This window comes from Heloderma suspectum, chromosome 17, assembly GCF_057233095.1.
Source record: "Heloderma suspectum isolate Gila_16-S chromosome 17, 16-S_ref, whole genome shotgun sequence".
NCBI classification, from domain to species: domain Eukaryota; kingdom Metazoa; phylum Chordata; class Lepidosauria; order Squamata; family Helodermatidae; genus Heloderma; species Heloderma suspectum.
This window is the reverse complement of record NC_139474.1, coordinates 5,500,045-5,514,793: the sequence shown is the minus strand read 5'-3', so window position 1 is coordinate 5,514,793 and position 14,749 is coordinate 5,500,045. Positions and strand designations below refer to the sequence as shown.

At 50.2% G+C, this 14,749-nt stretch overlaps 1 protein-coding gene across 9 annotated transcripts in view; it reads left to right on the top strand.

Annotated features, from left to right (window-relative positions):
* LTBP3 (latent transforming growth factor beta binding protein 3) overlaps positions 1–14,749 on the top strand; it is a 66,146-nt gene that overhangs the window by 7,092 nt on the left and 44,305 nt on the right. For all 9 annotated transcript variants that reach the window (XR_014786221.1, XR_014786220.1, XM_084823456.1 and 6 more), the window contains exons 2-4: positions 6,304–6,606; positions 8,448–8,662; positions 9,867–9,972. Coding sequence is in view for 7 of the 9 variants with exons in the window: in XM_084823456.1 (XP_084679582.1) it covers positions 6,304–6,606; positions 8,448–8,662; positions 9,867–9,972 (624 nt within the window). In the remaining 2 variants the exon portion in view is untranslated. The remainder of the gene's footprint in view (positions 1–6,303; positions 6,607–8,447; positions 8,663–9,866; positions 9,973–14,749) is intronic.

The following is a 14,749-nucleotide window of genomic DNA, read 5'->3' as shown; positions in this document are numbered from 1 at the left end:
TCTAGCATATTCAGAATGGTGGCCGGTGCACTCTGCTGAGCCCCACAGGCAAATCAACCCATGGTTGTTTAGCATGATGTGCAAACAGCCCCCGAGAGTGAGGGAGTGAGTGGCCCAGTCACCTAATGAGCTTCATGGCTGAGTGGGGATTTGAACCCAGGTCTCCTCAGTCTTAGTTCAACATTGTAAAACTACATCATTCTGGCTCTTGCTTCTTTCATACATGCAGGCTGCAGTCTTATACACACTTACTTGGGAATAAGTCCTATTGAACTTGGTGGGTCTTAACTTCTGAGTAGACAGGCCTCTGATTGCACTGGTAATGAACTTATGAAATGGAAAAGGGCAGGAAAATAACACCCTGGAAAAATTTCCGCCCTACATATCTGCCCAAACAGCAAAAAGACTTGTAAAGACAATCTAAACGTATTCAGAAATATGGATGAATTACTGTGGGGAGTGACTCTACCTATCCATTTATATAATCATCTGTCTGTCTGTCTGTCTGTGTATCTATCTGCTATCATTGATGTTCTTTTTTATTGGGTTACGGTTTTATGGTTTTAAATTGTTGTTTACCACCTTGTTGGCTTTTTAGGAAATACGGTGATATATACATATTAATCATCATCGTAATCATCATTCATATTCATTGTTTCCTTTTCATTTTGACACCTGATGCCAATAAATATGCCCTGGGTTTGTGCAAGGGCAACTCCCGCCGTCCCCATGTTTTTGGCTCTTTTGCTGCTGGTGTGTAGCCAGCTGGCGTGTTTCTTTCCCCGGCTCACTCGTGAGTGTTGTATCGCTCTTCCCGGTTGTTCGAAAATAAATGGTTTGGGCTCGAAGCAATTTGCGGCGTGTGGGCAGAGACAAGCAAGGGTCACTTTGTCGGTCTCTTGCTCCTCATGAGGAATAGGTCACCTTTTCTCCTGTAGCCATGACTATATTTAACCCCGGTGTGAAGAACTTCGGCCTGATGGACTCGGGTTTTTCTGTGGCCCTGGGTTCCTTTGACTTGCACTCTCTTGCTTGAAGCCGCCCTTGCAGCTGTTGCTGCTGGGCATGTGCACAGCGCCTTTCAAACCGAATACTTCTGGGTCTTGAGGGCAGAATTTCCAGGCCCGAGGGTGTGGGTTCAAGGCAGGCACCAGCACCGCATACCTTAGAAAGAGCTATAGCTCAGGGGCAAAGCAGAAGGCCGCACCTTCAGTCTCTGGCATCTCCAGGTAGGACGGGGAACAGCATCTGTCAGAAGCCCTGCAGAGATATTGCCAGTCAGTGTCAACCGGGTGTGCTGAATCTCTTGCAGCCCGAGGGTCGAATTCCATTCGAGGCTGCATCCCTGTGGGGTACAGAGCCGAAGGCCAAAGGGGGATGGACCAAAATATCAGCATATTGTAGCTTCCACCTCTTACTATCAGTTCCTAAGCTTTAGAAGAGGCATTTCATCCTTTTAGAATGTGGGAAAAACTGCACAGAACCCAGGAAACCACCGAATGATCGGTGGGCGGGGGGAAAGGAGATCTGACTGTGTGTAAGTTAGTTTCTTCTGTCCCTCATCTTTGAGCACAGAAGGAAAAACTTCCTCTCCAATTGTAGGACAAGAGCCGGATGCCCAAATTGTAGGTTCAGTAGCTGAGGGAAGGATTCGAATTGTTCTCCAGTATTTCAAGTCCCAATGTGTATTCTCCAAGTACATGTTCCCCAGCAACTGGGGAGTCGTAGGACTTTTTCCTGTCTAAACATGCATGGGATTGCACCCTTAAGCATTCCCATCCTCTTATTTGAAAAACAACACTCTAATCCCTTTTGAATATCGTTCCCTTAATAAACCTCTTAGGTTTGGTTATCTTGGCTCTAACGGTGCTGTCAGGCCCATGCCTACGCCTTAGTTACCAGCCCACTGAGGTATACAGGGTTTATTTTGGTGGCAGCCGTTTTATGCTTAAGGGCTTGTATCATTGAGGCAGGGAGTTCCATAGACCCAAGTCTCAAAGCGTTGACAAGGGAACAGCGGCGGAAAACCTACATGGGTTTTCCACATTTGGGGACATAGGTAGTTCCTGCACATTTGGTATGATCAGTGGGATAACCTGAACGTAAGAACATCAGAACAGCCCTTCTGGATCAGACCAAGGGTCCATCTAGTCCAGCATCCTGTTCACACAGTGGCCGACCAGCTGTCGACCAGGAACCCACAAGCAAGGCATGAGCGCAACAGTACCCTCACACCCATGTTCCCCAGCAACTGGTGCACATTGGCTCACTGCCTGTGGTTCTGGAGGTGGTCAGCCTCTTTCCTTGTCAGCCTCTTCGGTTCTATAAAATTTCAGCTGTGGTGGCCGCCTCAGAAACACCCATCACAATTTCAGCCTTCCCAGGTTTGGCTTCTAGGCACACAGATAGTCAATCGTGTCTGGGAGGCACAAGTTTGCACCTGTGCGCCTCTCCCGGGTTCTAGGAAGTTGTGACATGGCCATTGCGGTTCAGCAGATGATTCAGCTTCTGAGTCACGTATTGATTCAGATTTATCCATCCCCACCTGTCTGAGATTCTTCCCTCTGGGCATGCTGTGGCGCAAGTTCTGAGCGGGAGGGGTCTGGCGGACTCCTGGCCTGCTTGCGGGTGTCCCGTGGGCTGCCGGTCGGCCACTGTGGGAACAAGATGCTGGGTGACAGCGACCCTCGGTCTGATCCAGCAGGGCTCTCCTGAGGTTGTCATGCTCATTTTGGGGCTTCCACAGAAGAACTTCCTGTTGGATTGTGCTCTGCTCTCACTAGTGGGAACGGAGGTGCGGTGTGGGTTCTCTGCCTCCAGGCACCGTCTTTTGGGATGGCCCTGCTGGGATGATATAAATGAACCTGAAGGGGTTCATTTATATCATTTATAGCCTCTTTTAGAATGGGGGAAAACTGGCCCAAAGCTAGGAAACTACTGAATGGCTGGGGAAAGGGGGTGGAGCCTGGGGAAAGGGGTGTGACCAGCTGGGGGACTCAGGAGGGCCAGGTTAGGAGCCCAGGTGGGCCGGATTGGGACTCCGGCCCCTGAGGTTCCCCACACCTGCTGAAGTGGGTTGAGAGCTTTCGTGCTGCTGCCCGCAACCCACCAGAGTGTGCCGCGGGTAGTCTGCCTTGGACTAAGGCAGTCTGAGAATGTCGACACATCCTCCCAAAGGGAATGAAAACAAAACCAAACCGAAATGTCCCCCCCTCCACTTTTCCGCGCTGGATTGGTCCTTGCGTAGCTGGGCTCTGTGCCCTGTTCTTATTTGGGTTTTTGTGAATGGAGGCATTTGGGCAGGATCGACCTGCCGTGCAGCTGCTGATGGAGGCGGGGGGGGGGCAGGGATGTGTGTCGGGGGGGGGGTGCATTTGCCAGCTTCCTGTCTGCTGACTCAGGGCTCAGAATTCAAAGAGGCTGAAATGTTGTTGTAACTGGGGCCTCTTCCCTGGCACTTGGATAAGAGCTAGGAAGCATGATTTTTTTTTTTTCCCCTTTTGCACGGGGGCTGTTTATCCAAAGTCTCCTCCTCTGGGTAAGGGAGACCACAGCCGACATGTTTTTGAAATGAATTTCCTAACTTGTGTAACTTAAGCAAAACAAACCTCTCCAAAGTTGGAGATTCCACAACATTTGTGGGCTGCTTGTTCCAAGCTGAGCACAGGCTGCTATATCCAGTGTAAAGGGTCCAGGTTAAGAACATAAAAAAAACTTGCTAGGGAAAATTTTTCGGATCCCCTAAATTAGATCACCTAGAGAGTGATCTAATTTAGCATGATTATTCTACTTGTATTCAGTGAACAACTAAGCTAAAAGAAGGACCTCGTGTTAATGTTTTTTGTCCCAACACATCACAAATATTTGACTTGAAATATTTCAGGGGGGGAGATTAGAGTGTATTTCATGTGATTTAAGTTCTGTATTATCTAGACATTTGTACTGCCATGCTTGTAAAAATGTAAAGACAATAGCATGTACTTCTTTTATATTGTTTAAATTTAATGGAGGAAAAGGTACTAAAACTGTATAATACATCTGAGCATCCCAAAGATCTGAGCATGGTATGCCGAGAGTCGCACGTCTACTTCAACAGAGTTCAACTTTCTTCCGCTGAATTTGTTGGGGCACCTTCAGCTTCGTTGTCACTACTTATTAGTTCAATTTTGCACTGGGACGTATATGTATTTCAGTGACATGTATTTATTTATCATGACACGTATATCCCACCCTTTTTCCTCTTGCAAGGAACCCAAGGGTCTCCCTCCTCCTCTCCATTTTACCCTCACAACAACCCTGTGAGATAGGTTAGGCTAAGAGTTAGTGACTGGCACAAAGTCACCCAGTGAGCTTCATGGCCGAGTGGGGACTAGAACCCGGATCTCCCAAGTCCCAGTCCAAACACTTTAACCACTACACCACACCGGCTCTTATGTATTCTCTCACGTATTTGCCAGGAAAAATCACCTGAAAAATATGCATTACAACTTTGAAACTGCCGAGCATATCTAATATTGTATTTGCAGTTGGCACCCATTCATTGTTCCTAAAGAACTGATTAAATGGAACAGTTTCTCTGGCAAAACGAAGTGCTGGAGAATTTTCTGGAAGATGTTCCACCCTACAATATTAGCCTTAAACCAGATCGGACTGTTTGGCCATCCAGCCTAGTGTTTGGCAGTAGCTTTCCAGGGTCTCAGGTAGAGAAAGATCTTTTCCCTCACCTGCTCCCTGATCCCTTTTTAACTGGAGATGCTGGTGATTGAACCTGGGACCTTCCGCGTGCAAAGCAGGGGCTCTGCTTATGGGGGTTCTAGTCCCACCCATAAGCCTTCCTCTTGTTGAAGGACCATACATTTCATGCCAGACAGCTTGAACTTGAGTTAAGCCTCAGCCCTGGAATATATGGTGTAACAGAATGTGGAGTAATGGGAGGGCATTGAGCATGGGCAGAGTGCCTTTCCATTCATTCCCTGCTGTGAGTGACTACAACCAGCTCAGACAGATCTGAGATTTGAGGGCAGGCAGGCTTCGAACCCAGCTCCTCTTGGCTTAGAACAGAGGTGGGTAATTTGTGGCCCTCCAGATATTTGGGCCTGTGACTCCCATCACCCCTAGGCAGCATAGCCCACGGTGAGGGAACACGGGAGTTGTAGGCCAAAACAAGACAAGTTGCTTACCCTTGTCTTAGAAATTAAGCGCTACTTGGGTACCTGATGGAACACCTCTCCCGACATGAACCTACGCAGACACTACAATCAGCACCTGAGTCCTTCTTCCGAGGGAGGCTAGGAAGGTGGCAACAAGGGAGAGGGCCTTCTTAGCGGTGGCCCCCCGACTTTGGAACGAGCTCCCCACTGAGGCCCACCTGGCACCAGCGCCATCATCTTTTCAGCGCCAGGTTAAGACTGCCCTCTACACCCAGGCATTTAATGGCATAGGATGGGGCTCTTATGACGGCTGTCTTGAACAGTTCTGTTATTGAAATTGTGAACTGAAACTGTTTTTAGCTATTTAATTGTTTTACATTTTTGATTTACATTTTTTTTAGACCATGCTGTATTCTAATGTATCATTGTATTTGAATGTTGTAGTTTTTGTATTTTTATGAATTCTTGTGAACCGCCTGGAGAACTTCGGCTGTTGGGTGGCATAGAAATGAAATAATAACATTCATTCATTCATTTATTTATTTGCAAGATCTGTATACTGCTCCATATCTAAGACAGATTTTGGAGCGGTGAACACAAAAGATAAAACAGTAGAAGAATAAAAAGATTAAAACACCACCTTAAAAATCACGCTTAAAAAAAAAAGCAGAATGCCAATAGAAACTGTGATTGGTCAATTGAGGCATGCCTCCTGGAACAGTGCTGTTTTCAGGAGGCACTGGAAACAGCACAATATTGGTGTCCACCTGACCTCCAGGGGCAGGGAGTTCCAAAGAAAGGAGGCCACCATGCTGAAGGCTTTTCTCCTGATGGACTCTATTCAGGCCACAGGTCCATGTGGAACCACCAGGAGCCGGCCCTCCGATGACCGCAGTGACCGGGCAGGTTGGTAAGGGAGAAGGCGCTCTCTCAGGTATCCTGTTCCCGAGTTGTTTAGGGCTTTGTACACTAGTACTAGAACCTTAAACCTGGCCCGGTAGCGGATAGGCAGCCGTAATAATACAGGAGAGAGTGGGTTATGGAGACTTGATTTGCCTGGCCCATCTGAAGTTAACATACGATCTCCCTTTCTGTCTGTCTGTCTGTCTGTCTCTTATTATCCACATCTCCCCCTGCCCCAACACACACACAGTGGTTTGCCCTCTGCCCTGCATGAACGGTGGCCAGTGTACCTCCGGGAACCATTGTCTATGCCCGCCGGAGTTCACAGGCCGCTTCTGCCAAGTGCCAGCGAGTCGTCAGGGCCAAGGCCAGCAGGCCCGAGTCCTAAGCGAGGGCCTCCCCGTGGAGACGGGCTCCAGCAAACATGCCATCTACGCGGTGCAGCTCATCTCGGACGGCCACGGCGACACTCCTTCCGGGCCTGGCTCAAAAGGCACCGTCAGCCACTCCACCTTTATGGTGCCGCTGGGTCCTGGGCAACATTCGTCTGAAGGTACCCAAGGGGGGACATTTGGAGGAGTGGGGTTGTTGGGCTGGCTTTCGGGTGGGCTCTGCCTGTGGCGGGTGTGTGTGGGTGTGGGGGGGGCATTGTGGGTGGTTTATTTATTTATTATATTTTTAATCCACCCAATGACCAATGTTCTCTGAGCGGATTATAGACAGGGCCGTAATAAGCCTGACAGGGCCGGAATAAGTCTGACTGCGAGGCTTAATTTGAGACCCAGGCTGGATTCACATCTCATGTGTGATGAAATATCAACTCCTGAGCAAGTTGTGTTTTCCAGTCCCCGGCATCGATGCTTAGCATCTCATCAGGGAGGTGCTGGGACTCAGGTTTCCTGTGCCGTCCCACCTGGCATAGCCCCTTCTCCAAATTCCAGGTTGTAGTTTGCCAGTTAGTTTAGGACACAATCCTATGCATGATTAGACAGAGAAAAGTCCAACAACTCCCAGCATCCCCCAGCCAGCATAGTTTTGCTGGTTTTGCCTAGAATGTTAAATTAAGGGTGCAGTCCTATGCATGTTTAGACAGAAATCCTGTGCATGATTAGACAGAGAAAAGTACAACAACTCCCAGCATCCCCCAGCCAGCATAGCTTTGCTGGTTTTGCCTAGAATGTTAAATTAAGGGTGCAGTCCTATGCATGTTTAGACAGAAATCCTATGCATGTTTAGACAGAAAAAGTCCAACAACTCCCAGCATCCCCCAGCCAGCATAGCTTTGCTGGTTTTGCCTAGAATGTTAAATTAAGGGTGCAATGCTATGCATGTTTAGACAGAACATAGCTGGCTGGGGGATGCTGGAAGCTGTAGGGCTTTTTTCTGTCTAAACATGTGCCCTTAATGACAAGGAGGAATGTACTCTGCCACATGCTCAGAAGCACTTCTGCCTTGCTGGTAGGTTCCAAGGCGCAGCCCTGCTGCCCAGCACCTGGAACCTGGCATGTTTTCCAGGCAGGATTAAACCCCGACACTGCTCTCATTAGAAAAGAACTGCAGAATCGAGGGAATTGCTGGATTCACCGCATTAATATTTTGGGGGGTGTCTAGGAATTTCCAAAATGATAGCAGCTGACCCAGATGCATCTCTAACTGCTATCTCTCCCATCGCTGGGGCTTAATTTGAGGCAGCATGAGAATCCGTTTTCGGTCCTGGGATGAAGCCAAGGGAAATGAAAAACAAGCATGAGCACTTTGGGAATATGCAGGATGCGTTTGCCTCAGTGCTGCAGTCAGCCTTCCAGCAAGTTTGGGATTTTGAGGGAGGGGGCAATACTTCCAGGTCTGAGACAGGGGCAACATCAAGGCATAGTGAGGCACCTGCCAGTGGCCCACACCTGGGGATGTATGGATTTTGTTCAGTCCATTCCATCTGTTTCACAGATCGTCAGGCGTCTTTTGCTGTGTTGTCCACTCCTTGATGGAATCGTCAATGATCTGCTAGAATTTCATTCTAATTTGCAGTAGCGCTAATGTGCATCACTATTGCGCACAAGTGTGCATTTGTATGCTTGTGCATATGCGATTCTGCGAATTAGCGCTAATGTGAATAAATACAAATGAGTGCAAATCCCCCCCCCATGTGAAAAACTGGTCCGAAAGTCTGCGGAAACCACATGACTCAGAAAAAGCCGGTCCACTGTGGAATCCGCAGGTCGGATTCATAAAAATCTGAATTTATTTGAATCTGTTGCGGATTTTGAGGGTGGAGAGAAGGTACTTTCACTGTGGGAGGAGACCCATTGAGGTTGTCTTGCCTGGGGACCCTCCAAAACCTGGAGCTGGCGCTGGATGGAGTGAGTGGCCGCTGTCAGCTCATCTTTTGCCCTCCAGTTCAGGTGCACCAGCCGCTGGTCAACGTCCGCGTACATCACCCCCCGGATGCCTCGGTGCAAGTCCACCGGATTGACAGCCTCAGCTCGGAGGGGGGTGGGCCAGGCAGCCAGCAGCACCTGATCCAGCACCCTGCCCCCAAACCTGCCTATACCAGGCCCCCCACCCAGAAACCCCTTGGACGGTGCTTCCAGGAGACGATGCCCAAGCAGTCGGTGAGTAGGACGGCGTCGGGGCGATTCTGATGCTCAAAAGCAATAATGGCCATAGAGTTCAAGACAGAAATAGAAAAGGGCCGCTAAAGTGATGAAGGAATTGGGCTAGAATGATCAAAACTTTTTTTTAAGTTTAGGGAAGTGACACCTAAGCAGAGACGTTTACTGGCATAGGATGGGCATTTATATCAGCTGTCTTGAACAGGTCTATTATTAAAAAATGTCTACTGAAATTGTTTTTAGCGGTTTAATTTTTTTAAAAAAATTTTTGTATGTTAAAAAAAATTGACTGTGACTATGGCAGCCATTGTATGAACGGGCAAGCCACCTCAGTGGCAGCCAGTTTGTGAGAGTGCCCATGACACTCAAAATTCCCAATGGGCCCGCCAACCCAAAATATTTGGGGACCCCTGGTTTAGACATCCTTAAGGCAGGATTAGACCAATACCTCAGATAAGAGATGTGTATCAACAGCTACTAGCTGTGTTGATTAAATAGAGTCTCCACTTTCAGAAGCAGTATACCTGATCAATAGATGTTGAGAACCAACAACAGGATGGATGTTTCTGTTTGGCTGGCTGGTGACAGAGCCCAAGGCTCGATGCACCTTTAAGCCAACCAAGCATGGAGATGGTTGAGCAATACGACAATGGAACCAATGACCCAGGGAGGCGGTGGGCTCTCCCGCACTGGAGGCATTCAAGACGAGGCTGGACAGCCATCTGTCGGGGATGCTCTGACTTGGATTCCTGCATTGAGCAGGGGGTTGGACTCGATGGCCTTGTAGGCCCCTTCCAACCCTACTATTCTATGATTCTATGGATGGATGGATGGATGGATGGACAGACAGATATTTTTTAAAACGTTGCAGGAGAAATAGTTGTCTATATTGGGAGGTAGGGAGGGGGCACATTAAAAGACACAGAGTTGCAGCACTTGCTAAAACTGGCAGCATGCATTTTAAACACCCAAGACTTCTACGCCCCCTTCCATCCATGAGAGCTAGGCACTTGAAACACAAAAATTAAATTAGACAGTCTCTTAAATTTTTTTCCCATGCTTGATGTGGAGGCAGGTAGAAGCAAGGTCCGGGTGTTGGGGGGTGAGGCTTGGGTGGAGAGGTTAAGGGACTTGATCCCCACAGGCTAGCATTTCTGACGTCTTCACTCTCTGTCTTTCCCCCTCCCTGCTGCCGGGCATTCAGTGCGGAAGCAACCCCCTTCCAGGCCTCACCAAGCAAGAAGATTGCTGCGGAAGCATTGGCACCTCCTGGGGGCAGAGCAAATGCCATAAGTGCCCGCACCTGCAGTGTAAGTCTCGTTGCGTCTCCAGTCTCCGTACCCTGCTGCAGCTGCCTTCCCTGCCCGGTGCCCTCCAGCCAGAGGTTTTGGACATCAAGTCCCAGGGGTCTCAGCCAGCATGGCTAATGGTCAGGAATTCTGGGAAGTGGCGTCTACATCATCTGGGGACCAAGGATGGCCAAGAGCAGTGTTCCCCGACCTGATGCTCTCCAGATGTGTTGGATCACAATGCCCGCTTCCCCCAGCCAGGAAGGCACTGGGTGGAGATGCTGGACGTTGTATTCCAGCACGCCCGGAGGGCATCTGCTTGCAGCTCTAATTAATGGTTTAGGGCCAGGGTGGGGAACCTCTGTTAGTGTCATGACCCGGGAGTCCAGCAGTGACATAGACTCTGAAGCTGAAGATCCAGTGGTTCGAACAGAGGAAGCTCCAGGGTTGAGCACCACTGCAGGGCTGCCAGAGCCCCCCCGAGCCTGAGCCTCCGGAGACCCCTGAGCCAAGCCTCAGCACCAGACCAGCACCTGTCAAGGGCTCCTTGGAGGCCTCTCTCAGTCTAATCCAGTAGCCAAGTCCAGACTCAGACAAAGGGATTCTTTTCAAAGCTTTATTCCTCTTTTACAACTTAACAACTCTACTGTTATCAACTAGATATGAGCAGCAGAGTACCTATGCCCTACGTTGGAACAGTTGGTCCCCGTTTGAAAGGGAATCACTGGCAGACCCTGAACTTATGGGCTAGGGAGGGACCCTCCCCTTTTCCCTTGGATCCTCTGGGCGCAGCCGTTGTTTGCGCTCCAACCGGGCACTACACTTCCTTTCCGCGCCCTCCATTTGGCGCCGCTCCCTGCGTTGGTGTCGCGCGTCCAGCAAGTCTGCTTCCCGCGCTCTGTCACTCCCAGGACTGCTATCTAAGCTAGGAATGCCGGTGGGAGGAATCTCCGTCAGCTGTTGGCCCTGGGAAAGAGGAGCGCGCTCCTCTCCCAGGAGCGACTCCTCTTCCTCAGAATCAGAACTACTCTGGGATTCTATGGGCTCAGTGTCCACCCTGACATCACCCTCGTCTACAAGAACCCTGCCTTCCAGGGAGCTGGTGTGCCCACGCCGGCAGCGTGCCAGGCATAAACTCTTGGAGAGACGGAGGAGTGCTGTCCCTTTCAGGCTTCCATTCTGAAGGAAAGGGTGGCGCCTGGGGCTGTAGCATAAAAGACCTCGCTCAGACTTCGTTGGAGTAAGTTGCTCACAAGGAGCTCTCTTGGGTGCCCCGCCTGGTATGCATGGGTGGAGTCAAAATACACAGCCGTACCCGCATGTTGTGGCTTCCAGCTCTTGCGGCCAGTCACGAACCCTTAGGAGAGTTGCGCCAACCTTTTCGAAGTCTGGTCTTCTAGTCTTTGAGCTTTGCCGTTCTAAATGGCAAATCTCTGCATCGCCACGAGGTTTTACGCTGCTCGTCCTTTCTATCCTGTCCTTTTAATGCTCTTACATTTCATATTGTCTTATGCGGTGCTTTGTGGCTTTTGTGAACCGCCCCGAGAGCTTTGGCTGTGGGTGGGCTTGAGACAAAAACGGGACGAGGGTATGTAATATTCCGTATTCATGAAAGAGCAAGATGATAAAAGCTTTATTACATGAAAATTTTGAGCTAACTATTATTCTTCAGTGACAGAACTTACACAAAAATTTAGGTTGACTTGGGGGGGGGGGGGCGGTATTTCACCACGATCGTACCGTGAATATTTCTCCGATGAAGTAATCTTAACGCAGCAAATTTTGGTCTTTCAACACCTTATCATAAAACTCCTCACACTCCATGACACAATTTTGTTTTACAACTAACATAGCCCTCGTTGTCTCAACACTTAATCTAGATTTCTCCTTTGACCACATACCGTTCATAACAGAAAATAACGGAATGATGGTAGAAATAACAGCAAGACTCGCCCTCCCGGCTCCCACACGCTGAGTGGGGCTTATTTATTCATTTCATTTCTATACCGCCCAACAGCCGAAGCTCTCTGGGCAGTTCACAAAAATTAAAACCAAACAACACACAATAAAACAATTTAAAATATATAGAACATTAAAACCACAATATAACAATACAACCACAATAAAACCTAGCAGCAGTGCAGGAGTTTAAAATACAGATTTAAAACAGCTTAGCGACGCCTCTCGAATTCCCCACCACTGCAGACAAGCCGGGGGGCAGCATCTGATCGCCGCCAGCTCAAGAATCCCGGCCCTGACTGGATAAAGCAAATGGAACTTCCTCTTCTATCACACTAGTAGTTTTACTGCACGCATTGATTGGCATAGAGCCTTATGATAAACGCGTTTAGTTTTTTACAAAAAATTAAAAATGGGACAAAATTGACATTTATATTAAAATGACGGGACGGTCGGGAAATATGAAAAAAAAACGGTACTGTCCCGTTTAAAATGGCACGTATGGTCAGCCTAGCTATGGGGCGGTGTAGAAATGTAACAAATAAATGAAAATAAACGGGGGGAAATGACACAAAAGCCAGGCAGTGGTCGATGGGTGGTGGTTGGGGCGGGGAGAGGTGGGGCTAGAGGAAGGGGGCGTAGCCATCTAGGGAAACCCCGACGGGGATCCCAGAAGGGATGAATTTGGCCGCAGGGCCTGCGGTTCCACACCCCTTGTTTAGGACTTCCTACCTCTACCCTAGAGCCCTAGGAGTGTATGGGAGTACATCTCTCCCCAGTTCTCTGTATCCTTCCAAATCAGTCCTTGCTGGTGTCAAAGTGGGCCCAAGGGGGAGAGAGAGAGAGAGAGAAAGAATGATACATAGAAGGCTGCCACACAGCAGGTCAGACCCTTGGTCCATCTGCCTCAGTAGTGTCTGCACTGACCGGCAGCAGCTCTCCAGGTTCTCAGACAGTGGTCTTCCTTTCTCAGCCACACCTGGACATGGTGCCTGGGATGGAACCTGAGACCTTTGGCATGCAAAGCAGGTGCTTCACCACTGTGCTGGAACTCAGGAAGCTGCCTTAAGCCAGGTCAGACTAGGCGGCAGTTTGGCCCAGTGTTATCTACTCTGACTGGCAGCAGCGGTCCAGGGTAGGGCCGGCCCTATCATTAAGTGGGTTGGTGCGCCCGCATCAGGAGGCAGAATGGGAGGAGTGGCGAACTCTGCTGCTTAGGGGACACCCTCCGCTGCCAGGAGGGCTGCCACCACCACTCCACCGCCTCCAGCGGGTGCTCTAGAGAGCCCCGCCAGCCACCCTCCTGCCATGGCATTTGCCGCAGTATGAGAGCGGCTGGTGGGGCTCTCTGGAGCAGCCACCCGCCCTCCTGTCACACACCTCCCAGTTTCCCTTACTGTAGCCACAGGTCTTGCGAGGGCTCAGCCGGGCTGAGAGTTCGGGCAAGCTCTCGTGAGAGTTTGGCCAAGCTTTTGCAAGAGCCCCATTGCTGGGAAGGAGCAGGAGGCAGCGAGCAGCGGGTGGGTGGCAGCACATGTTCTTGCCTCGGGTGATGAGAAATCCTGGGCCAGGGCTGCTGCAGGGCCTTAGATAGAAAGAGACCTTTCACATCACCCGAAATTGTTCTATATGTGGAGATCAAAGTCCTTTCTGGTCTAAAGAGCGAATTAACACTCACAGCCAAGGTTTCCCCTGGCCATTTTAACAGCTTCATGGCAACAAGAGGAAGGGCCGTAGCTGAGTGGTAGAGCCCTTGCTTTGCCCGCAGAAAGTCCCTGTCGCCTCCAGTTCAAAAGCAGCAGGCAGCGAGAGACAGAAGAGGGCCTCCTTTGCCAGAGACCCTGGAGTAGACCAGCCTGTTTTAACCCAGCGCCCTCCAGATGTGTTGGACTACAACTCCCATCACCCCCAGCCACCATTGGGGTGGGGATAATGGGAGATGTAGTCCAGCCCATCAGGGGGGCAGCAGGCTGGGGAAGGTTGGAGCAGACAAAACTAGGGGAAGATGGACAAATAGTTTGACCTGGTTGAAATCCAGCTTTCTATGTCCTTGTAAAACCAGCGATGTTTTCCCCATTCCTGCATTTCCCTAGCCTGGGAGGGGAGCGGGGGGAGCTGCACCTGCTGAATTTCTGCTGCTGCTAAATGCACAGGGACTCGGCCAGGGGTGGGATGGTGCGGGTTGTGTGTGTGTGGAACCAGAGAGTGAATCCTAATTAGGAGGGAGAAACTTTTAGGAAGTTTCAGGCCTCGATGCTTCTCATTTTGCATAGACGGCCGGGATGCGAAAGGACCTTTTGCAATTAATGTGCGATGGCTTGCCTTGCAGAGTCATTCTGGGCCTGGCACTAGCCGAGAGACCCGCTCTCTCTCCACCCCAACCTGGGCCCCCGCCTAATGGATTCCCCAGTCCGTGCCACTGTCGTGCAAGGGGCTCGCCTGTTTGTGTTGGACCTGGCCTGGAATGCGCTCGGCCTCTCTGTTCTTCCTCCCTCTTCCCTTCCAGCCCGGAGGCGGCCGGCCTTCACCTTGCTTTCATGCAGCCGGCTGGCTTGCTTGGCAGCTGCCCCCTGGCAGCCTCTGCTTGACCCCTCCCTCCCCACAAGAATGCAGTGTCTGATGTCCAAAATGGCAAAGAGGACGGAGGCGGGAGATGTTTTGCTTTTACCTCCCGGATCGCACATCCCGCCATCCTTGGCGCGGCTGAACTTGTTGCCGTCTCAGGCTGGTGTAGTCAGGCCAGGCGGAGCCCCTGGGCCCGTGTGAACCAGCTGCGGGCACATCCCAGGATAAGACCCCTGCCTCGAGCCCCATTGTGAAATGAATTTTTCTCCCGCTC